The sequence below is a fragment of the Elephas maximus genome, chromosome 4 (assembly GCF_024166365.1).
Source record: "Elephas maximus indicus isolate mEleMax1 chromosome 4, mEleMax1 primary haplotype, whole genome shotgun sequence".
Lineage (NCBI taxonomy): Eukaryota > Metazoa > Chordata > Mammalia > Proboscidea > Elephantidae > Elephas > Elephas maximus.
The window spans coordinates 37,029,810-37,056,650 of record NC_064822.1 but is presented as its reverse complement, the minus strand read 5'-3'; the positions used below and the strand labels follow the sequence as shown (position 1 = coordinate 37,056,650).

The window sequence follows — 26,841 nt, the reverse complement described above, 5'->3', positions numbered from 1 at the left end:
TATTATTATGACTTTACAGATTTTCTTTTATAATATTCAAAAGAATTTAATAAAGATTTGTTGTAGTCAAGGAATTATAAACTGTACCTTTTATTACTTATGGTCAAATCGATCACTCATTGGATTTATGTTATGCTATATTTACTTAAAAATAAAGAATATGAACCTATCCTAAACACATAATTTTATAAGATATGACCATGTAATGACACAGTACTCAATTTTATAACATCCTTACTAGCATTGTTAATTTTATAATTTACCAAAAGTGTTACAGGTAGTCCTCGACTTACAGCGTATTTGAGCTACGACGAACTGCACTTACAACCATCTGTTTAGTTCATGCATCTTATTGTTAGTAATATGTAATACATAAGTTTATATATAACGTTTCTAACCCCCAAAGACAAATAAGATCTGGTTTTTAAAGATGCTGATAATAAAAGGATAATAATGAAAACTAAAGAAAAAAAAATGAGGTATCTGACTTATATCAGAACCAACTTAGAACAGAGTCATTGGAACAGAACCCCATCGTAAGTCAGGGAGTACCTGTATAATAATGCTTGTGTAATTCCCTCTATACTGGAAATAAGAGGGAAAAACAACTTTAGCAATGTTATTAATAAAATATTTAAAAGAATACCCGGGAGGTGTTTTGGTACTTAATACAACTTAACATATTTATATTCTGAAACTTATGATAATAAATTAATTCTAATCATTATACCTTTTACTTTACTTTCCTGTTCCACAATTTTCTCAATTCTAAAATGAGGCCGTGTGTTAAAAATAATTATGATGATTAATGATAACTTTTACTTTCAGCAGCATTGCCTGAGCCCAACCGTATTGCAGAAAAATTAACTCCCTAAATTCCCTACCAAGACCTGAGAAATGAAGATGAGAAGAGAGAAGAAATAAATTCCATTGACCAAATAGCTTTTTGGGACAGGAATTGTGTGTAATATTTTCTCGCTGATTTTGAGACTGCGACTAAATTTGTGGACAAATGAACTTAAATAAATCATAAAAATAGCATATACAACAAACTAAAATATTGTATTTAAATATCACTATCAGGATAGCTTTGTAAAGCTTTACATATTACATGGTGTAGTAAGACCACTAATTTTGGATCACATACCTTAAACTTGGCTAATTCCCTCTTTCTCTCTCCCCAAAATTGGGAAATACTTTTCAGGTACCACTGGTGTGCGCTGTGATTTTGAATTTGATCTTTGTTCCTGGGAGCAGGATCAGGATGACGACTTTGACTGGAATTTGAAAGCTAGCAGCATTCTCACTACAGGCACAGAGCCAGCTGCTGATCATACCTTACAAAATTCATCTGGCCACTATATCTTTATAAAGAGCTTGTTCCCTCAGCAGCCCATGAGAGAAGCCAGAATTTCAAGCCCAGTCATAAGTAAGAGAAGCAAAAACTGCAAGGTATGGAAAACACAGAAATATTGTGAGCAACTGCTGATAGATACAGTCAAATACAGAAAACAGAATGGCCGTGACCAGGCCAAACGTCGGCATGAATTTATTTAACTTGGGATATGTGAGGAAGGAAGAGTAAGGATGAAAGAGAAGGATGGTGAGAACTATTGGAAGAATTTATGCTATGTTATGTCAGAAACTATGTGTAACACAAATGAAGTACAATACCAGTTGCTACTCCTCAGGGACTTTACTCCTTATTGGAATTCTGAGAATTTCACCATCAGGGAAAAAAAAAAAAATTAAATGACAATTAGAGTAAATAGTTAAATATCTCCAAGAGTTAATTTTAGAGATTGTTGGGACCACAGTAAAATGGTCAAGGTCTTCAAGAAAAAAGGAAGACTGAGCTCTGTCCTAAAAATGTAGTGGAATTTCAATTAAAAAAACTTATTTCAATAGGCAGGAAAAAAAACTGGTTTGATCATTACCTGGTGGAAAATTGGAGAAAACAGCTATTAAGTATTAAAAGTATAAATAGGGTTGTATGGATCTTTGGGCCAAATAGCTGTATATGATGACAACGTATTTGCAGCGTTCTCCACTTTGTTTGCTTGGTTGTTGTTTGTATTCCACAAAGTTTCCTAGCTAGGCCAGGAACTATATTTAGTTTTACTTATAAATTAAGCACTCAGAGTATAGTTTACAAGAACCTTGTTCACAAAAGATTGATATATAAATAAATGTACCATTTATTTAGATTTACTCTGAGGAATGCAAACAGTTAAGGTCCTAACAAATGCATCCTGACTCATAAGTTTCCCAATATATGAACACTGAAAGGAAAGCTAATTATATCCAGAAAGTTGCTAAGTGATTAAATAGTCAGTCTGGAAGATAATAACATGATTAAAACCTTTATTGGTTTCAAATTATAATGTTCTGGCATACCTATCTCCACATTAGCTAGAGCTTTACCCCTGGGAGGAAGACATTTTGAATCTTTGGTCAGCCAAGAAAAACAAAAAACAAACCCATAGCTGTCAAGTCAATTCCCACTCATAGCCCGCCTATAGAACAAAGTAGAACTACTCCATAGAGTTTCCAAGAAACGCCTGGTGGATTCCAACTGCTCACCTTTTGGTAAGCAGCCATAGCACTTAACCACTATGCCAGCAGGTCAAGGGCTCCCCAGTTATACCTGCACTCAGTAAAGATGCTTGTTTCTCTTTTGTTTCCTGTGTTTATAATGACCAGCCTTCAGTATCCTACCACTGTCACAGTCTTACTACGTGTTAAATCTGTAGTCTAGTTTAGGACTAGTTTTTGTATCTCACAGTTTAAACTCTCCTGGGGCAATCTCATCTTGCTCATCTATTCAGACAATTTGATAGACAGGATTTTCTGTAAGAGAGTGACATGATCAGATCAGAGTTTTAGAGAGATAACTGGGTCAGCAGTCCACAGCATAGACAAAGGGAAGAGAAAAGCCTGTACCTCTTTATTTGATCAAATTGCTAGCCAAGCAGATTGGAAAAATCCTATAGACACAGAGCCTCTATGAAGAGCCACTATGTACTTTGCAATGAAGAGTTTGTAAATGTCTTTCAAGATGATAATCAGAGATTATAGAAAAATGCGACCTGGAAAAACTGAGTTAGTGAATGGTCACCCAAGAGTGCTGGTTCTTAAACTTATGGGAGCCTGGTGGGTAAACTAACAAATGGTTAAAACTGCTTACTATGCTCCTGGATTGATGCTATGTGCTGAGGACAGAACGGAGAATAAGGCAGATGCGGTCCTATCCTCACAGGGCTATAACTGAATGCTTTTCAAAAATAAAAAAATATTTATTAAGAAGTAATTAAAGGGGTTCTTAAAAATGATTACATAGAAAGGAATGACTAAAGTTTGGAAACACTGCACTAAGATGGGGAACGTGAACCATGAGGATTTGTTGCTCTTCTTTTATCTTACATGAACAGAGAGTGGCTCTTAGTACTTTATGGCTTCTTATACTTTTTGATTAGTAGAAGCAGTAACAGCTATAGTTGAACATAAACGAAACAGGAGCAACAGGAATTTTTTCAATCTTCTTACACTCAGATGTCAGTCAACAAGCATAAATTGCAAGCATAGTGTACAAATCAGGTTTGCAAGACTTCAGGTAAGACATCAGTTGTTTGGATAACTCTCATCTTGTTCTTTCAGCAAATATTCTTGCCTGGAATACTTTTCACATAGATATCTGTCCATAGGGCTCATTCTGTCACCTTCTTCAGGTCCCCTCTCAAATGTCACCATTTCATTGAGACCTTCCCTGACCACTTCTGTTTGAAAAGCAACCCCCACAACCTTCCCTATTCCCCTCCCCAGCTTTATTTCTTCATAGCACTTCACACCATGTCTTAGTATCCTAGGGCTGCCATGACAAAACATCACAAAGTGGGTGGCTTTAAAGAACAGAAATCTATTTTTTCACAGTTCTGGAGAAGTCCAACTTCAGGATATCAGCAGGGCTATGCTCTCTCTCTCTCTCTCTTTTGGCTTTGGGAGATCTTTCCTTGTCTCTTGCAGTTTCTGGCTTGTAGACAGATCCTCACATGTGTTGCCCTGTTTCTATGTCTGTTCTACCGATTTATAAAACACCATCAGAAGGAGATTAGGGTTAGGACCCACACAACTTGGTATGACTGAATTGATATCTTAAAAAAAAAAAGACTATTTCACCAAACATGGTTACATTCTCAGGTATAGGAATTAAAACGTCAACATATCTTTTTGAGGGGACACAATGCAATCCATAATATACCATTTGACTCATTACATACTGTAGTTTTTATTATTATTGTTATTGTTTATTTATCCCCACCAGAAGGTAAACTCCATGAGAGTGGAGATTTTTGTTGGTTTTGTTTACTACCATATCCCCAGTGCAAACAGTAGTGCCTGACATACGATAGGTGTTTAACAAGTAAGTACTGAGTGAATGACTAAATAAACAAAAAACTAAACCCATTGCCATCAAGTTGATTCAGTCTCATAGTGAATAAATAGTCCCTTTTAAAGTTTGCAAGTAGCCCTACCTATTGTAATATGCTGAAAATAGCATACTTGTCTTCTTTTCCAGCCTTGAAAGGTGACTAATGTTTTCTTTCCCTTTCTTCCTTGGGCCCTTCCCGAACAATTGAAAGTGAACTCTTCCCTGTTTTGATAAGTCAGTTTCTTTCCACACACCTCCCTCCTTTCTCCTATACCAATCTCCCTTGATACTTCTCTTCCCTTGATCTAATCTCAAAGCATCCAAAATCACAAATAGGCTCTTGAAACCATGGAGAATTGAGATGCAGCTATTATGCTGGACTCCCTTTGAGGCTTGGAGACCCAAAACTTAAAAGTGTTCCCAAAAATTATCCAGAAAGTCACATTAGTGAAAATTAAGAACTGCAAATCATAAACTACCATCATAAATACCACATTCTATATCGTATATACAGTTTACTTATGCTTAACATATTCATATAATTGATGACAGCATATTTATATTATATCTATATATTTGCATATGCTTATTTATATGTAATATGCAAATACCTACTAACCCTTTGAAAGGGTTTTCTCTGTGTCGCTCATTAACCAGCCTTTGAAAATAATTAATCTTGTGGTGTTAGGGTAATGTTAGAGCTATGTGAACATTGTGTGGAAGACATGCTGTTTATTTCTTCCTCAGACGAATTGTCTTGCAGCTAATGTTAGAACTGCTGTAGTGAGAGGTGGAAGGAAACTGAAACCTATTTGTTTTGCAAGTTATAGGACCTAAAAGAACCTGTTTCTAGCATTTTCACTTGGAGTCCTGGAATTTCTGTGTGCATGTATTCAGCCCAGTTCTAGTCTCACTATTTTGAATTAGAAAACAGCAAAAGGAAAAAAAAAAAAATCAGAGCAATTAATAGGCTAAAATAATCACCATTATTTATTCATATATTCTTCTGTTTCATCTAGGAATTTCAATGCCAGCTTAAAAGAGTTTTGATCTTCTAACAACCAAAAATGATAATGAAGACATTTAGAAAGGCTACTGTCAGCTAACTGGACAGTAAAATGAAGCAATTGCCTTTTGAGAAATACATAGTGATGTATATTTTTCACAGTTTACATAGTTTGTATCAATATTTTCTAAATTCTAGGATAATAGCAACTACATGGATGGTACTGAATTCTTTTATGTTAAAAATTTTAAAAGCATTTTTTGAGTGAAATCATTTATATGTCTAATAAATTTTATATAAAATCTTCAGAAACAAATGGACCTGCCATGTATATTCTTTATTTTATTAAAATTATAAAAAGTCAACTCTTGAGCAGAGAATCCTTTAGTAGGAAAATACAGTATTTTTCTTTATATTTCTTAAAAACAAAATTCTTTCAAAACCACAATTTTCCTTTTAAGAAAATTCACTTGAGTGAAAATTTATTAGCTAAAACAATACAAAACAGATGATTCAGAATATTCAACTTCATTTAAAGGTTGATAAAAACTATGTTTTAATCAAATATATTTTCTTCTGCTTTTTCTGTTTTCCAAATTACTCGATACTTTCTCAAAAATAAAAGCAAAACACCAGATTTTCTTTATGTTGAGTCTATATCTAAATGTCTATCTCTGTGCATCTATAGGTAGTGTGAGAATTTCAAATTAGTTCTAATCATAGAAAGCTAATTAAATGTTAAACATGAAACATATCAAATTCCCGTTTGACTTCTGAGCTTTTCTGTTTAGACACTTCCTCTCAAAATGTTCAAGATTTTTTTTTAGATTGGAGCAACTAAAGATTTCATCCATCTCTATTTTCCCTGGCCCCATGGCTGTAGTCCCCACTCTTTTGAACATCCGTGTGAGAATAATAAAGTATGCCTAGAAGAAATGTCAAAAAATTAATGAAGAATGGTTCATTTTATAAATATTTATGATATAGATTGAATACAAAGAAGTAAGTAAAGGTCACGTTGGGAATGATTAGATCTCTCATATAAAAAATATGTTTACCAGGTAAGCAGAGTAACCTCCCAAATTTAATGAAAATCACTTCTGGCTCTTGACCTTGTGAAATACCTTTAAGCAGAGAAAATCAAATCGCAGCATTTTTTTTCTTTTGGGCGATGAGTGTGTGGGACGGGTACACACAGAGATTAATGAAGGAAGAGTTCAAATCTCTGAGAAGCCCTGACATTTCCAGTGAAAATATCTCTTTAGAAGAATTCAATTCTTAGCAGAATTTTAGTCACTCCTGTTGCGCTAGGATTAGGTTATGTTGTCATCAAGTGATCTCCATGGAAAAGAGATTATTTGCATCAGTGGCATCAGTAAGGTCTGTATTATCTAGTGAGGTAACGTATGGTGTCACACCCTCCCTCCATGCTAATTATCACAATATTCTAGCTAAAACACCAGAAAATTTGGCAAAACCAGTTACTGTAAAAATACTGACAGCAATGAAAAAAACAGCTTGTGCTTGTAGCACGGGCAAATGAAGCCATGTTACTCAAAGCTCCATTGTAATTGGGTAATAATGACCGCCCTGACAGAGCACATGAGAAGGTCCAAGAAGTAAATTAGCAGAGAGTTTTAGCCTTGTAGGTATTTTGATACATGTAAGCTGATCTTACAAAATTTTTGTTGTTGTTGCTATAACTAACTACAGGGATTTTTTTAAAGGAAGTAATAAATTTCTATTGAAACACTGCACAGAAATTTTATAGACAGTCATTTTGATGTTACCACCTCTGACGGTGTCACCACACACACACACCCCTAGTGACATCACTTGTATATTTCTTTGCATTTTAACCTGACAGCAGCATTCAAAAAATGGCCTTTAGAAGATAGGGAAGTGTTCACCATGACATACAATATATGCCTCATATTTGATGCACAAAGAAGAAGCCAAACACAAAGCAAAGTACTTTTACAGACCATCTGTGGACTGCAAGGAATCTAGGCAGAACCGTGCCATGTTGTTGGTACTTGTTGATGCCACCCAAGAGGCTGGTCCAAGACCTTTTTGTTTCTCATACTAATGAGTCATGCCACTCAGGTTTCATCAGACCTCCCAGGACAATTTACGATGGTCACAGAGCTTAGTTTGGAAGGGTTTCTCAGTAGAAGAAACATTTCTGAATCTTAGAACAGAAGCTGAATAATTCCACCCAACTAGGAAATTTGGGTAGAATCACTTTACGTGGCTCATCTACTCTTAGTTAATGCTCTTAAATCATGTTTGCATATATTGCTTAAAGACATTTTCTTCTGGGCTTTAAAAATACTAGCTTTTCTTTTTCTAGAGTGTAACATACTGTTGGGTAGCTGTGAGTCAGAATCAATTCCACGGCAACAGGTTTTTTTTTCTTTCTTTTTTAATGTACATGACTGCTAGTGTTTCAGAAATGTCTTTTTCCTGTGTGAAGATCATCCATCATTACTGTTTTCCCTCGTTCACCCAAATTACAAAACAGAAGTTTGTAAAAGGCTCTGAATTCCTATTGTTCCTAACCTGTACTATTCTTATTCCCAGAGTTTTCTCTGACTTTCTCCTTGTGGAGTAACAAACATTAAAAACCTAGTAAACTCCATCCTTGAAACATTAAATGCTAGTTCCTAAAAATACTTTTATTAATTTTTACTCAGGGAAAAACTCCCAATGCTGCCCTTCAAAAGCCTGTTTCTAGCATTTCAAGTTAAATGTAAGTAATTGCCATTGTGGTGTTTTGTTGTATAATGGAGCCCTAAGGATCTTGTAGAAATGAAAATGAGTTAGAAGTACATGGGTGCAGTGGAATAAGCAAGAGAATACTCTGCTATTTGGAAGAAAATGATATTAATTTCATGAGATTGAAAGTGATGTTCTTTAGTCCCTGCTGTTTCTTAATCGCTTGTTGTTGTTGTTGTTGTTAGGTGCCGTCGAGTTGGTTCTGACTCACAGCAACCCTATGCACAACAGAACGAATCACTGCCCGGTCCTGCACCATCCTTACAATTGTTGTTATGCTTGAGCTCATGGTTGCAGCCACTGTGTCAATCCACCTCGTTGAGGGTCTTCCTCTTTCCCGCTGACCCTGTACTCTGCCAAGCATGATGTCCTTCTCCAGGGACTCATCCCTCCTGACAACATGTCCAAAGTATGTAAGATGCAGTCTCGCCATCCTTGCCTCTAAGGAGCATTCTGACCGCACTTCTTCCAAGACAGATTTGTTTGTTCTTTTGGCAGTCCATGGTATATTCAATATTCTTCGCCAGCACCACAATTCAAAGACGTCGACTCTTCTTCGGTCTTCCTTATACATTGTCCAGTTTTCACATGCATATGATGTGATTGAAAATACCATGGCCTGAGTCAGGCGCACCTTAGCCTTCAGGGTGACATCTTTGCTCTTCAACACTTTAAAGAGGTCCTTTGCAGCAGATTTGCCCAGTGCATCTTTTGATTTCTTGACTGCTGCTTCCATGCCTGTTGATTGTGGATCCAAGTAAAATGAAATCCTTCACAACTTCAATCTTTTCTCCGTTTATCATGATGTTGCTCATTGGTCCAGTTGTGAGGATTTTAGTTTTCTTTATGTTGAGGTGTAATCCATACTGAAGGCTGTGGTCTTTGATCTTCCTTAGTAAGTGCTTCAAGTCCTCTTCACTCTCAGCAAGGAAGGTTGTGTCATCTGCATAACGCAGGTTGTTAATGAGTCTTCCTCCAGTCCTAATGCCCTGTTCTTCTTCCTATAGTCCAGCTTCTCGTATTATTTGTTTAGCATACAGATTAAATAGGTATGGTGAAAGAATACAACCCTGGCACACACCTTTCCTGACTTTAAACCAATCAGTATCCCCTTGTTCTGTCTGTACAACTGCCTCTTGATCTATGTAAAGGTTCCTCTAGAGCACAATTAAGTGTTCTGGAATTCCCATTTTTCACAGTGTTATCCATAGTTTGTTATGATCCACATAGTCGAATGCCTTTGCATAATCAATAAAACACAGGTAAACATCCTTCTGGTATTCTTTGCTTTCAGCCAGGATCCATCTGACATCAGCAATGATATCCCTGGTTCCATGTCCTCTTCTGAAACCAGCCTGAATTTCTGCCAGTTCCCTGTCGAAATACTGCTGTAACCACTTTTGAAAGATCTTCAGCAAAATTTTGCTTGGTGTGATATTAATGATATTGTTCTATAATTTCCACATTAGGTTGGATCACCTTTCTTGGGAATAGGCATAAATATGGATCTCCTCCAATCAGTTGGCCAGGAAGCTGTCTTCCATATTTCTTGGCATAGATGAGTGAGCACCTCCAGCGCTGCACCTGTTTGTTGAAACATCTCAATTGATATTCCATCAATTCCTGGAACCTTGTTTTTCACCAATGCCTTCAAAGCAGCTTGGTCTTCTTCCTTCTGTACCATCGGTTCCTGATCATATGCCACCTCTTGAAATGGTTGAATATCAACTAATTCTTTTTGGTATAATGACTCTGTGTGTTCCTTCCATCTTCTTTTGATGCTTCCTGCATCATTTAATATTTTCCCCATGGAATCCTTCACTATTGCAACTCGAGCCTTGAATTTTTTCTTCAGTTCTTTCAGCTTGAGAAACGCTGAGCGTGTTCTTCCCTTTTGGTTTTCCATCTCCAGCTCTTTGCACATGTCATTATAATACTTTATTTTGTCTTCTTGAGAGGCCCTTTGAAATCTTCTGTTCAGTTCTTTTACTTCATCAATTCTTCCTTTTGCTTTAGCTGCTCGATGCTCAAGAGCAAGTTCCAGAGTCTCCTCTGACATCCACCTTGGCCTTTTCTTTCTTTCTTGTCTTTTCAGTGACATTTTGCTTTCTTCATGGATGATGTCCTTGATGTCATTCCACAACTCATCTGGTCTTCGGTTACTAGTGTTCAATGCATCAAATCTATTCTTGAGATGGATTCTAACTTCAGGTGGGATATACTCAAGGTCATATTTTGGCTCTCGTGGACTTGCTCTGATTTTCTTCAGGTTCAGCTTGAACTTGCATATGAGCAATTGATGGTCTGTTCCACAGTCGGCCCCCGGCCTTGTTCTGACTGATGATATCGAGCTTTTCCATCGTCTCTTTCCACAGATGTAGTCAATTTGACTTCTGTGTGTTCCATCTGGCAAGGTCCATGTGTATAGTCACCGTTTACATTGGTGAGAGAAGGTATTTGCAATGAAGAAGTCGTTGGTCTTGCAAAATTCTATCGTTTGGTCTCTGGCATTGTTTCTATCACCAAGGCCATATTTTCCAACTACTGATCCTTCTTCTTTGTTTCCAACTTTTGCATTCCAATCGCCAGTAATTATCAATGCATCTTGATTGCATGTTCGATCAATTTCAGACTGTAGCAGCTGATAAAAATCTTCTATTTCTTCATCTTTGGCCCTAGTGGTTGGTACATAAATTTGAACAGTAGTCGTATTAACTGGTCTTCCTTGTAGGCATATGGATATTATCCTATCACTGACAGCATTGTACTTCAGGATAGATCTTGAAACGTTCTTTTTGAGGATGAATGCAAGACCATTCCTCTTCGAGTTGTCATTCCCAGCATAGTAGACTATATGATTGTCCGATTAAAAATGGCCAATACCAGTCCATTTCACTCACTAATGCCTAGGATTTCGAAGTTTATGAGTTCCATTTCATTTTTGACGATTTCCAATTTTCCTAGTTTCATACTTCATACATTCCAGGTTCCAATTATTAATGGGTGTTTGCAGCTATTTCTTCTCATTTCGAGTCATGCCACATCACCAGATGAAGGTCCCGAAAGCTTTAGTCCATCCACATCATTAAGGTTGACTCTACTTTGAGGAGGCAGCTCTTCCCCAGTCATCTTTTGAGTGCTTTCCAACCTGGGGGGCTCATCTTCCAGCACTATCAGACAATGTCCCACTGCTATTCATAAGGTTTTCATTGGCTAATGCTTTTCAGAAGTAGACTGCCGGGTCCTTCTTCCTAGTCTGTCTTAGTCTGGAAGCTCAGCTGAAACCTGTCCTCCATGGGTGACCCTGCTGGTATCTGAATACCGGTGGCATAGCTTCCAGCATCACAGCAACACACAAGCCCCAACAGTATGACAAACTGACAGACATGTGGTGGTCTTAATCACTTAAAAAAACAAACAAAAAAAATTATTAGCACCTAGTAATTCATTGCTTTCATCTTTTTATATAATTCATTATTATTTGATGATGTTTTATTTCTTTGGCAACAGACTGTTAGTTTATGCAGGAATCCTGCTTTTAGAAGTCACAGAAAGAAAGTAAACCCTGCTCGGGTTATTCTGCTAAAATGTTGTTTGATCTTACTGCACTATCTTCTATACATGCAACATAATTCAAGGCTGGCCCAACTGAACTCAGCGTTAGAGTGCTCACAGGGCAATAGAATATACAGGTCTAGTTTTCCTTCTGGAATGTTTTAATGAGCAGATGGAAATATGATATAATTGAAAATAAAATAGAATTGGACTAATCACATGTAACATTCTTATTCTTGGTTACAGATAATTTTTCATTATCACATGTATGGAAATGCCATTGGGGGCCTCACCTTGATCCAGGTATCAGTCTCAAACCAAATGAAAGTTCTGTTTAACCTCACGGGAGAACAAGGCAATTTCTGGCAGAGGAAAGAACTGACGCTATTTGGTGATGAAGACTTCCAACTCAAATTTGAAGGTAGAGTTGGGAAAGGCCACCGTGGTGATATTGCACTTGATGACATTGTGCTCACAAGGAATTGTCTATCATCCTACTCCATTAAAGAACCAGCAGTGCCTCTTCCAACAGGTACATTTTTGAGTTTGTTTTGTGTTCTTGCAGGGTGGAAGGTGGAAGGAAGAAAGGAAACAGAAAATAAGTGACATTAAAAAAAAAAAAAACAGGTACATTTTTGAGTTTGTTTTGTGTTCTTGCAGGGTGGAAGGTGGAAGGAAGAAAGGAAACAGAAAATAAGTGACATTAGCACCTAGTAATTCATTGCTTTCATAATGGAAAAATAAAATATTTTTTAATAAAAATATCTTTCAACTATGTACCCTTATAAAAATTTCTTCTAAAAATTCTCCGAGCTTCTATATATTTACCAGAGCCTAAGTTCTCTGTGGAAACCCTGGTGGGAAAGTGGTTAAGTGCTACAACTGCTAACCAAGAGGTTGGCAGTTCAAATCTGCCAGGTGCTCCTTGGTAACCCTATGGGGAAGTTCTACTCTGTCCCATAGGGTTGGTATGAGTCAGAATTGACTTGATGAAACTGGGTTTGTTTTTTTAGTTTTTTTAAGTTCTCTGTTTAGTTATTTTGCTCCTAGATGACTAATATAAGAGAAGATCCCATTGTTTCCCTTCTAATTCAGAAATCAATCTTTGATACGTATGTATTCACTATTAGTAAAATATAAGAAAGTCAAGAATGGAGTTAGTAAATTTTAATTAGACATTATTGATTTTATGCTATTTGCATTATTGTTTTTTAGACTCAGGCACATTCCAGTTTGAAAGAGTTTATATTTTGGAATGGTTTATATTTGGTAAGTTGTCTAAAGAACTATATTAAAATATTGTGGTGGCAGATGTTCAATAGAGTATACAGTGGCAATGCCATAAGAAGTAGGAATAGCAAGTACCATTTTTAATCCCCACAATATGTTGGAGTCATGAGATATAAATAAATACAGTATAAAAAATAAATACAGTATATGTTATTAAAATTATAGGTAAATTTATCAAGTGGTGTTATGACAGATACTAATATTTAAGCCAGGATTTTATTAGTGAAAAATATAAGTGAAATTTCTTTGGTATCTAAACTACATCTCTCTTAATTAAAGAGAACAAAAGTGCTTTATTAAGAATGATTTGTTTGCTCTGTCTTTTAACATAGGGGGTGGAATGGAGAATGTCACCATTTTTACTTTTACTCTTCCACTAATTTCAAAGTGAGTATTTTAATTTGGTTAAGAGGAAATTTCTAGATAAAGCTTTCCCAGTTGACATTCAATTAAACAAGGTCTTATGTGGAAATCTTTCTAACACTATATGGAATACTGTATAGAAAAACAAATATTTCAATAATATATTGAATGGTAAACATACTTACCTGGTTTAGCAGAAATGTTTTTAAGACACTTCAGCCTAATCTACCTCCTTGAGAAAAGTTCTGTCTTCCATTCTGCGTAGAAGGTTTGGGCGACATCTATACTAGGCCTTGTACAGTCTAACCTTTTTAATAGTAATTTGTATCATAATAAAAATTTTTCTTATAGCACATATATAGTGAGGAAGCAAAAGTTTTATGTTGAACCACTTCAATATTTTTTGAGTACGTATTAAGTATGATGCAAGAGGAAGAAAACTGGGTTCTTAATATCAACAAACCAATCTTGTGAAGATTGAAGCCTTAAACCTGTGAAATCCTGAATAAAGCCATATTTTAAAAAACTTTCATAAGGAAAGTGGTACCAATTTTACATTAATTATAAAATTAAGGGCACATAGTAATAATACAAGAGCTCTTCATGTATCCTTATGATATTTGAAGTATGGTATGACAAATTTTGATGAATAGAACATAAGAATCTCTGCATGCAAGAATCATTCGATGGATAAGAGGAATAACAAAGGTACCCCAAATAACTATAATGTGAAGTAAAAAAAAAAAAAAGTAGTATATAATTAAATGACTGGGGAAACATACAAAACTTCATTGGTATACAGAGAAGATAAAGCATCCATTCGAGGGCATTTTCTTTGAAACTTATTTACAGGATGCTCAGGAGTTTGTCATCACACTTGCCACTGGAACCCATGGGAGGGAAATGTCTCTTCAGTTTCCAGCACAAAAGAGACCAAGTCTGAGCACAGGGCAGATCAGATAACGAATGTGGTAGAGTGAGCACTGTGTCTAGGCCAAATGGCATGAGAGAGTGCAGGGATGGTATCTTGCAGACTGCTGAATGGGCCATGGAGGGGTAATTGGCTGATGCAGGCACCTCCTGTGCTAAGTATTATGAGACAATATTTTAAAGTGAGCACGGAGCTCAACTAGGAATACCTTGAATGTTAGGTTCAATTTGTTTCTATTTTTTCACTAAATGAACATACTTTGAAAGTATTTTGAATGGTCTTAGAAAACAAACAAACAAAAAAGGATGAATTAACTTAAAAAGAACCAGAAAGGAGATACGGTATTAAAAAAAAAAAAAAAACTACAGTATTAGTCCACATAAAATGTTACAACCTGATAGAAATGACTGCAGTAGAAAGATTCCAATAGGAAAAAAAAAAAAGAATGTCTTTATTTGTATTATTAATAGTGCTCTGAAAATTGAAGTGCAATATGTTAGTATTTTCATAGCTATCTTAGTTGTGACGCAGCAGATAAAAAATAAATACATATGGAGTTTACTCCCCTGTAAGCTATATGTAGTACTTTTAACTCCAGAAACTAAAATTATACATACATCCCTTGGTAAAAGTGAAATGCTAAACTTTTAGGAGCCCTGGGTGATGTTAACAGGTAAGCGCTGGGCTACTAACCAAAAGGTCAGCAGTTTGAGCCCATCCAGCAGCTCTGGGAGAAAAGACCTAACAATCTTCTCCCATGAAAACTGTAGCCTAGGAAAACCAATGGGGCAGTTCTACTCTGTCATATAGGGTCACTGTGAGTTAGAATCAACAAGATGGCACACAACAACAAACTTTATTTACAGACTTGAACTGTGAAATGATTCTGAGTTCAAGGGAAGAATTTTTTTTTTTTTTGGTGAGACTATCCTAAAAAGAAATAAAATAAACTGCCTGCTTTGATCTTCATGAAAGGTGGTGGAAGACAGTGAAGGGGCATGAAATATAATACAGGTGACAAATGTAAGCCACATGTGGGCTTTAAATTTTACATTCTTCCTTTCATACTGTCTTTTAAATCCAGTGTATATTGTTACTCAAAGCACATCTAGCTTTGCATTAGCCATATGCCAAGTGCTCAATACCCTCTGGTGTCTAATGGCTGGTTTAGTGGACAGTACAGGGGATGAACTGAATATTCTAGGGCATCTTCTGGGTCTGTCTCTTACAGTGGGGCTCCATTAGGAAGGCTGATATTTGTGAATTCTCAATAATTACAGTTACATTCTTATTAAAAAAGCAGTACAAAAGTATATCCCAAGACCAAATATGAAAGCACAGGCAACATGTTCTAGTGGACTAGGTACTGCCCTCCCACTAGCTATGTGGCATATAACTCACCTGAGACTGTTTCCTCATAGATCAGATGGAAAGAATATCATCTACTTAAGGTCTTAGGCACTTCAGATTTAAATGAAGTAATTGCCTACATAATTGGCCAAGTCTGATGTCTGGCATATGGTAGGCATTTATTCAGTAAATATAATTTCATTTTGCAGGAGCTTATATTTTGGATGGAAACCCTGGTGGCATAGTGGTTAAGTGCTACAGCTGGTAACCAAAGGGTCGGCAGTTCGAATCCACCAGGCGCTCCTTGGAAACTCTGTGGGGCAGTTCTACTCTGTCCTATAGGGTTTCTATGAGCCGGAATCGACTCGACGGTACTGGGGTTGGTTTGGTTTTTTTTTATATTTTGGATATCTTTACCAGTATTCTTCAGGTGGTGTAGAAACTTGAGAGTAATCCTCCATTATTTGCATTTATTAAGAACATACTCTACAGTCTGTTTTGACAGAATGATTTTCTGCAGATATCACAAGCATATAATTATTTTATATTTCATGACAGTAATTCAATTTTATCATTTATTGAAAACCTCTCTAATTAAATCTGCTTGATGCCTCGAGAACAGTGTGTGCATGCGCACAAGATTGTGTGTGTGTGTGTGTACACGTGTATGTGTATCTTTGAAACGCTTAATGATTCTTAATTTCTCATTACTGCTAAAACATTTAATCACCTTAGACCTTCCACAGATTGAACAAGGGTAAATGGCATTGCGTTCTACAAGCAGTGGTAACACATCCATTAAACTTTTGGAGATGACTCTTGTTCATGCAGGCTTTTCATCTATATTCATGTGCATAGGCTAACGACTCCATCAAGCATAGCTTAAAATAGAAAAGACAAGACGAGGCAAAATATATATATTTAGGAAGATGCAATTGAACTGAATCTGGAATCAGTGATTTTAATTAGTCAAAATAGACCCAGGGCTTTATTAGCAAAAGTAATACCGAATTATTACTGAGTCCCTAGAAGTCATATTTAAGAGCTTATTTTGACGGCAATTTTGTTAATTGCTAAATGATGAAGGATAAAAATAATTGTTAATGAATTTTAATAAGAAAAGACAACCAATACTCCTTTTCTAAATGTCCACATGCAAATTAAGCCACTATCTTAATCTCCGCATTATTGGCAGATATTAATAAACTCTAAGTATAATGAGAACAGGGATCAAGTCTTTTTTTTTTTACCCTCACAGCTACTTCCAAATAGGAATTATACAATCAGTCTGTTTTGGTTTATAAAGCAGCAATCACTTCTGCTTAAAAATGTATTTAAGGCAATGAGGGCTCAGTAGATTAGCTTCTCTTTCAGGATGCTCATTCGCTGAAACATTGCAGTAATTCACCTATTCACCTATTGGTGAGAGTGCTGGTATTCAGACTTAGTTAGGATCCTGAGTTAGGGAAATCTGGCTGATGGTCCTTGGCTCTGTGATTTAGTGGACACCTGTACACAATGTTTAGTGGGTCAAAAGTGCTTGGGCCCTAAGGTTTAAATACCTGAACTTGGAACTTGTCTCTGGAACTACCTGTGATGTGTCTCAACTTGTTGTCTTTTTCATCTCTAAAAGCGCGACTCTAGAAATCTATCTGTGTGTGATTTGAAAAAAGTAATTGGGATAATAATATATAGGACATCTTGAACAATGCCTGGCATATGGTAAGAGAACCAAACCCACTGCCCTCAAGTTGATTCTAACTCATAACACCCCACAGGGTTTCCAAGGCTGTAAATCTCTAAGGAAGCAGACTGCTACATCTTTCTCCCGGAGCCCCTGGTGGTTTTGAACCACCAGCCTTTTGGTTAGCAAGTGCTTTAACCATGGAGCCACCAGGGCTCTTTGGTAGGTGTTCTATAAGTGTTATTGCCTTTTTTTTCTGTCTCTCCTCTTCCCTGCTGGGTAGATTAGGAATTTAAACTGTATATAAGTTAAAATATTTTAGAAGCATACTATGGACTTCTGTTTTTCCTTGCTCATATTCCATTACTCAAGAAAGTGTTCAGACCTTCTTTGCTGCTCCTGTGCCCGCCAAAGAAATTGTTCTCCCAAAACCTCAAAATACTTAGTTGCTAAATATGGTGGTTTTATTTATGATTCATAATAAGAAATAGAGAGAGAATGTTCACAATAAAGATGCAGAGGTAGAATTGGCATAGCAGCTACGAATAGATGAGGAGACAAAGAAGAGACTAAAGTGGCTTAATGTTTTAAATCTTGAGACCCTTGTAAAATAATAATTCATAGAAAATTGCTGACTTGGTTGGGTAAGATCTGGGTGGATATATGATAGAAGCTCATTTCAAAATATATAAACATATTCCACAGAATGCTTTCTTAGTTAATGTTTTCTCCATAGAGGAAAAGTAAATTATAATGGAGGAGAAGATAAAGAAATAAAGAATTTTCACAAAGAAGGGCTGGCTTTGAAAAGATAGATGAAAAAATAGTTGAAGAGCTCTGGAGCTGTTTCACTGATGAATTTTCTACTAAACTGGTTCATGTAGACATGTAATTTTAATCTAAGAAGACAACAGTAAAGACCCAAGAGACCAGCTAAACAAACCAATGGACAGCACTGGCTTAAAAGAATTCATATCCCCTGCAAATGCAATGATAAATATGATCTATACCTGGGCCTAATTAATTTATTGGTGTTTTAACTGTGTTTCATTTGCATTTTAAGGATGTAGTTGGGGGTTATAGGTAGATATGTAATGCAGTGTAATTATTCTCAGTTAAAACCCGTTGCCACTGAGTCAATATCATCTTATCATCTCATCATCTCATAGTGACCCTATAAAACAGAGTAGAATTGCCCTGTAGGGTTTCCAAAGACATCATCTTTACAGAAGCAGCTGCCACATCTTTCTCCTGTGAAACCACTGGTGGGTTTGAACCACTGACCTTTTCGATTAGCAGCCGCCAAGCACTTAACTACTGCACCACCAGGTCTCCTTAGGTTAGACAATAGGAAATTGGTGCTAGAATATGGCATTTCAAAGCAGAACATCTGATTTTCATAAATGCATTGTAAGTGGGAGAGGAACACATTTTCAAGAACACTGATTAAGGGAGGGAATGCTCTTCTGAGTTTCAATTTCCAATGGGACAGGAAGGTGGATATGTTTGGCCAGCACTTGGCCTTGTGACACTTGAGATTTAAATGGCCTTTGAATCTGAAAGCTTGTATTTACCTAGGCCCATTGAAAAACTACCTGATTTCTCTACATGGATTTAATAGTTCATAGCCTAATTCAACAGCCTATACGTTCTCTTTTAAATCAATGGATTTTGTTGGAATCCGTCTCCTTTTCTTTTTTTTTTTGCATATTTGTACCAAGGAGAACTAAAATTTTGTCAAATATAATAGATAACTGTCTTCCCAGCCTACCTCTTTCTCATGTCTCACATGTGTCTATTGCTAATGATGAATAGTTTTTTTACAAATCTTCCTTCTAATTTGAAATATTTTAAATCAAAAAGTATAAACTTCTCTACTACTTGTGTAAAGAACTTTTCTGGAAATGCCAGCCAATGTTTTTAGAATTTTTAAAAAATAATTTTGGGTGTAAGATAACATAGTAAGCAATTTTATAAATATTTAGTCAGCAGCTTCTCTCATATTATTTATCCCATACATTAATTTCAAGATATTTGAAGTCATTATATGGGAGATGTATGGGTTCTGAGTAGAAAATAGTAATTGTGTTGCATATTATCAACCCTATTACATATTATCATATTGCATATTGGCTCACTTTACCATAATATTAATTTAAAATTTCTTTCTAGTTGTTAAGATAACCAGTGAATTTTGAATTTAAAATTTATTCTTTCATACATCTTTACTACTGTGTGATTTGTGCACAGATTATAAAAAAGTAAGCGCTTCCCTTTAGGCAAACGTAATTTTTTAAAATTAAATTCACCTGATTGGAGCTGTGGTAGCTATCTATTTGTTCATCGGCAGCCATTCTGTTCCTCTTTCTTGTAGTTTTAAAACTCCCAATATTTATATGGGCACCTGGCTAAGCAGAATAAACACTATATTTCTCAGTCTTCCTTGTACCAAGTTTAAAATGTAATTAAATTTTGCCCAGTGGAATATAAACATGTATCACACGCAAAGTATACGTTGTAGAACTACACGGACATTCCCTCCAATTCCCTTCTCTCCTTCCCACTGGCTGGAAAGTGGATGAGATGGTAGGAGCTAAAGTTCTGACCTTAGTTCATGAGGTTGAAGAGGGAAGAGTAATAAGATGGGACTTTAGTTTGCCAAACACCAAAGAGGGGCCACATCAGTCCGTGATACCTTAAGTAATCTGTTAAGTGAGAAAGAAAAAAATCTTCCATCACTTTTAAGCCACTGCTATCTTGTGGTGTTTAGCACTGCAGCCAATTGTACATCTTAATAAAGGAACATATTCTCTGCAACTGTTAGGGGTTGTGTAATTATGATGTTTATGTGGATGTTTGCCTGTCCCTGGTTATACTTAGAGGATCTCTAATTGTTCAGAAGTCACCAAGAAAGATGTTCTGTTATTTCTGTATTGGTATTTGGTCTCTTGGAGAGCCAATTCTTCAACTTGTTGAACACTCTGTCAAGTCACTTTCTGTTTAAAATAACTAGAGGGATTTGTATTTGTCTGTATTTAAACCCTGACTGAGCCCAGTATTTGATACCAAATATTTTATTTTAGTGTTTGGATCACTTACATTTGTATGAATTTTCTAATTGTTGCCATTCTGATTCTAAACAACAAATTTTATTGCATTTGGTACCCTGAATTTCACTTAAAAGGCCTTGCCAGGCTTAATTTCAACCTCTACTATAATTCTGCAAGCTGGTGAGTCAAACTCCGCCAGACTACTGTCTATATTAACCTTGTTTCTACAAACAAGAAGAGATTCTTTTTGGGCCATCACAGCAACACCCTAGTCATAACAATCTCTGATCAGGTCTTGAGCCAAGAATTTAAAGTCTTAAGCCAGTTATTTATCTTTACAAACTGGCTAGAAACTTCAGTGCAGCCATCTCATCCCTATTATACTTGAGTTTCTTATGCCCACCATTGTACTGTGTCAGTTGCTGCTTGGCCCTCTAAGGCTGTGCCTTTTTGATGGATACTTCTTTCTAAGTGAAGCCCTGCTGGTGCAGTGTTTAAGAGCTAGGCTGCTAACCATAAGGTTGGCGGTTCGAGTCCCCCAGCTGCTCCTTGGAAACCCTGTGGGGCAGTTTTACTCTGTCCTATAGAGTTGTTATGAGTTGGAATCGACTCAACGGCTATGGATTTCTTTCCAAGTAAACACAAGTAATACTTAAATTATTACTGAGTACTATAGGAAAAAAAAATAAAAACCACTTGCTGTCGAGTTGTTTCTGAGAAACTGTTAAAAACAAAATATTATATTAGTAATTGTAATACTACTCTTTCGATTTAATTCTTTTATAATACGTGTATTTGTGTATGGAGTTAAGAGTTACTTTACTTCGAGTAGTTTGGCCTTTGTCCCTGGCCTCTGTGAAATAACCTTTAGAGTATTTGGAGTACATTTGCTGTAGCTGAGTATTTGTATTAATGAGTAGGAGCCAGTCTGGGAGCCCACCTAGTAACCAATAATGAGTGCTTGATGGGCTGATAAAAGCAGGAAACACTAGGGTTCCATGAAGCTTCCTGAAAGAGAGAGTCCTGAAGGGAGAGCTTCCTGGGGAGGAACATGCCCTCCACTTCAGTGACCTTTCCAATCTTCACCTAAGGACCTCTTCACATTGCTCTTGGCTTACTTCCGAGTTGTGTCTTCTACCCTATTAAACCACATAACCATAAGTATGGTCTATGAGTTCTGTGTGATGCTGCAGAAAATTACAGAACTCAGAAGAGAAAGAGAGAAAGTGCCATGGAACAGGAATGGCTGGAGTCAGAAACAATGGAGAAATTGGAAAGCAGAGATATACTTGACCTCAGACTCCTAGAAAGCAGCTTTGTGCTGGTTCTTATTTACAAAATTATCCATTTACTGTGTTTTTTATAAACTTGATCAGCACTGACATGTTTGTTTTAAGAACAGAGTTAGAAATTACAACATTTATTGGAATCATCTTGGTTATCAAGTTAAAATTAAACTGCTTTTACTGTGTGAATCCAAAAAGTATATTTTAGTTGAATACAAACCAGATCAGCAAATTTGAATGGTTGAGTGTAAGTGAAACAACACAGATTACATTTCTCTTGAAAGAGGAAAAAAAAAACAGATTACATTAAAATATATATATATTTCATGTCCCAGTGAACTGAATACGTTGGAAAATTTCAGCTTCACTTGAAATGCCAATTGGCCGTACCCTACTTATGTATCATATGGGTGGGATATCCAGTTTAAAATACTGTAAATTTGAACTACATTTTTGTTCCAAGAAAATGTCCTTTCTATGTTTCAGGATTTTATCCACATGAACTATTTCTTTCATTTTGTGAGAAGAAATTGGGAATCAGGATATCCGAGTGTTATTATTTTAAATGATTTTTTGCTTTTGCAACACTTTACCACTATATCTACCTTAACATATAGCAGATAACCAAATAAAAGTATCTAATAAGAATAGCATTTTGTAATTCCAAAATTGTTTCTGTAAAATTTTGAGTTAAAATATACATATCTGTCTTTGAAATCTTGTTAGATCAAAGAATACTTAAGAAGTACTTACAATTTTTAGATCCAGTTGTCTTGCTTATTGTATCTACTTATATCTCTGATTTTCCTTCTGAAATGAGTTTCTTATTCCTAAAATGTATCTGTAAGAAGTTACTCCAGTGACAATCTTTTGATAGTAAACACTGATGAAATTAAATGATTTTATTTCAGTGTAGTCACTGAAAGACAGTCGCACTAGATGTACAAGTTTAGGTTGACCGTTACTTTCTGCTAGATGTTATTGACAAACAGTAGTCTGTTGCTATTCATAAGGTTTTCACTGGCCAATATTTTCACAAGTAAATCACTAGTTACTTCTTCCTAGTCTGTCTTAGTCTGGAAGTTCTGCTGAAACCTGTCCACCACGGGTGACCCTGCTAGTATTTGAAATACTCGTGGTAGAGTTTCCAGCATCACAGCAACACAAAAGCCACCACGGTATGACAAATTAACAGACAAGTGGTAGTAATTCCTGAATGCTTAATTGTGCTCATGCAGAACCTGTACATATACCAAGAGGCAGTTGTTTGAACAGAACAAGGGGATACTGCTTGATTTAAAATCAAGAAAGGTGTGCGTTAGGGTCGTATCCTTTCACCATACCTGTTCAATGTGTATGCTGAGCAAATAATGAGAAAAATTGGACTATATGAAGAAGAACAGGGCATCAGGATTAGAGGAAGACTCACTAACAACCTGGGTTACGCAGATGACACAACGTTGCTTGCTGAAAGCTAAGAGAACTTGAAGCACTTACTGATAAAGATCAAAGACTACAGCTTTCAGTATGGATTACACCTCAACATAAAGAAAACAAAAATCCTTACAACTGGACCAATGAGCAATATCATGATAAATGGAGAAAAGACTGAAATTGTCAAGGATTTCATTTTACTTGGATCCATAATCCATGCCCATAGAAGTCACAGTCAAGAAATCAAAGGACATATTACATTGGGCAAATCTGCTGCTAAAGACCTCTTTAAAGTGTTAAAGAGCAAAGATGTCACTTTGAAGACTAAAGTGTACCTGATCCAAGCCATGGTATTTTCAGTCACCTCATATGCATGTGAAAGATGGGCAATGAATAAGGAAGATCGAAGAAGAATTGATGCATTTGAATTATGGTGTTGGCAAAGAATACTGAATATACCATGGACTGCCAGAAGAATGAACAAGTCAGTCTTGCAAGAATTATAGCCAGAATGCTCCTTAGAAGCAAGGATGGTGTCTTGGGTTTCTAGTGCTGCTATAACAGAAATAATACAAGTGAATGGCTTCAACAAACAGAAGTTCGTTCTCTCACAATCTAGGAGGCTAGAAGTCCAAATTCCAGGTGCCAGCTCCAGGGGAAGCCTTTCTCTCTCTCAGCTCTGTGGGAAGATCCTTGTCATCAATCTTCCCAGGTCAAGCAGCTTCTCAGCACAGGAACCCTGGGTCCGAAGGACTCGCTAGTCTGCTGGCTCTTGTTTCTTGGTGGTATGAGGTCCCCCATCTCTCTGCTTGCTTCTCTCTTTCATATCTCAAAAGAGATTGGTTTAAGACACAATCTAATCTTGTAGATTGAGTCCTGTCTCATTAACATAACTGCCACTAATCTCATCTCATCAACATTATAGAGAGGATTTACAACACACAGGGAAATCACATCACATGACAAAATGATGGACAATCACACAATACTGGGAATCATGGCCTAGCCAAATTGATACATGTATTTTAAAGGGACACAATTCAATTCATAACAAATGGCAAGACTTCATCTCACGTACTTGGGACATGTTATCAAGAGCAATCAATCCTTAGAGAAGGACATCATGTTGGGTAAAGTAGAGGGTCATCGAAAAAGAGGAAGACTCTCAACAAGATGGATTGACACAGTGGCTGCAACAGTGGGCTCAAACGTAGTGATGATTGTGAGGATACACAGGACTGGGCAGTGTTTTGTTCTGTTGTGCATAGAGTCAGATTCAACTCAGTGGTACCTAACAACAACAAATTATTGACACTTTCCCACTATTTCTCGTCTTTCATTGTTGTTACCAAGAAACCAGCTATTAATCTAATCATCACTCCTTCATAAGTCATTTTCTTCCTCTGATCGCTTTTGATATTTTCTCTTGTTTTGTGGTGTTTCACTAAATCATACTGAAGTGAATTAGAATTGGCTTATTTATATTACTCTGCTTGAGATCGAGTGAGCGTTCTGAATCTGAAGATTGATGTGTGTCATGAATTGTTAAAACCTTAGCTGTTAATGTCTTTGAGTATTGCTATCCCCCATTCAATCTTTCTCTCCTCTGGGTCTTTTACAAGACTTGTATTCAATCTCCTCACTTTATCTTTTTCCTCCTTTTATAAAAATGTTATAACAAATGTGCCTATTGAAATGTTTGTGACAATAGTTTTTGAAAAATGTATATACCAGTATAACCTGAACCACAACAAATATAGAACATTCCTGTCACCCCAGAAGTTTTCCTCATTCTCCTTCTCAATAATACTGCTCTCCCTAGGCCCTGCAGTCAGAGGCAACCAAAGTTCTCATATTTATCACCTGAAATTAGATTTGCTTGCCATGAACTTCCTATCAGTGGAATCACATAATGTGTACCGTATTGTGTCTTGCTCTTTTTGCTCATCATAATGTCTTTGAAATTGTCTTAGATTCTTAGAGCTCCCATAACAAAATACTTAAAGTGGGTGGCATTAAAGAACAGGTATTTATTGTCTCACAGTCCTGGAGGCTAGAAGTCTGAACTCAGGGTGTCAACAAGGTCATGTCCTCTCTGTTTGCTCAGGGGGAAGATGCTTCCTCACTTCTAGCTTCTGGTAGCTCCAGGTGTTCCTAGGCTTGTAGATCTTCAAGTGCATCACATGCCTTCTCTTTTGTGACTCTGTTTCCTTATCTATTCTCCCCTTTTCTGAGACACTACTCAGAAGGGATTAGTATGACTTCCTTAATTCAGCTGCTAAGATCTTCAAAGAAGAACCCTATTTCCAAACAAGGTCACATTCAAAGTTACAAGACTTAGGACTTCAATATATATTTTGGGGGGACACAATTCAGTCCATAACAGATTTATACATATTATTGAATGTATCACTAGTTTCTTGTTACTAATGAATAGTGTTTTTTTGTGTGAATCCATCACAATGTGGTTATCCATTCTGCTGATGAACATATAGCTTGTTTCTAATTGTTGGATATTTTGAATAAAGCTGTTGAAAACATTTGTGTATGCACGTATCTTTGTGGACATATGTTTTACTTTCTTAGGTACCTAGAGTTCTGATTGCTGGGTTGTAGCGCAGACATATACCTCACTTTATAAGGTAAAAACAAAACCAAACCCAGTGCCATCAAGTCGATTCCAACTCATAGCGACCATATAGGACAGAGTAGAACTGCCCCAAAAAGTTTCCAAGGAGCATCTGGTGGATTTGAACTGCCAACCCTTTGGTTAGCAGCCATAGCACTTCACCACTATGCCACCAGGATTTCCACTTTATAAGATACGGTCAGACAAAAAAATTGTATAATTTTTTAATCTCACCACAATATCTAATATTGCTAGTTGTTCCACATCCTCAACAATATTTGGTTTTGTCATTGTTTTTAATTTTAACAATTGTAGTGGGTCTGAAATCATATCTCATTGTGGTATCAATTTGCTTTCCTCTGATGGCTTGCTTTTACATGTGTTTTTTGATAATTTTTATATATTCCTATATTAAGTGTCTGTTTAAGAGTTTCTTCTGTTTTTATTGGTTTGTTTGTTTAATACTGAGTTACAAATATTTGTTATGTAATCTGGATACAAGTATTTTTTAACTTATATATGTATTGCAAGTGATTTTTATAAGTCAGTGAATTTCCTTTTTATTTCCTTAATGCTGTCTTTTGATGATTAGAAATGTTTTATTTTTAAGAACAATTTATTTTTTTCTATAATGGTTCCTTCTTTCTACATCCTCTGTGAGAAATCTTTCTTAAGGAGAATCTTTTCTAGTCCATATTTAGAGCAGTTTTATAACTCAACGATTCAATAAACTGAAAGAATAAGAGAAAATTACTAAATACAGGAAAAATATCAATTGTGTAATAATTATAATCATAATATATGATGTGGGTAGGTAATAGACAATATTTATATAGTTACAATAATATAAACACTGAATATGAATATGAATTTAACCAAAAATTACAACAACTCTTGGATGGATGGGACAGAAAAGTGTATGTGTTGTGGGGGAGAAGTGTAAGACCTACATAATCTATTATAAAGGTAATAGATTATAACTAAAATTGAAAAATCAAGAATTAGCATATAAATATCTTATTTAGACACATGGAGAAAATACTAGACAAACTAGAT

At 36.1% G+C, this 26,841-nt stretch overlaps 1 protein-coding gene across 1 annotated transcript in view; it reads left to right on the top strand.

Annotated features, from left to right (window-relative positions):
* Positions 1-26,841, top strand: part of MALRD1 (MAM and LDL receptor class A domain containing 1) — a 958,969-nt gene that overhangs the window by 448,386 nt on the left and 483,742 nt on the right. Inside the window, exons 25-26 of the mRNA XM_049881884.1 lie at positions 1,205-1,452; positions 12,015-12,300. Coding sequence (XP_049737841.1) covers positions 1,205-1,452; positions 12,015-12,300 — 534 coding nt within the window. The remainder of the gene's footprint in view (positions 1-1,204; positions 1,453-12,014; positions 12,301-26,841) is intronic.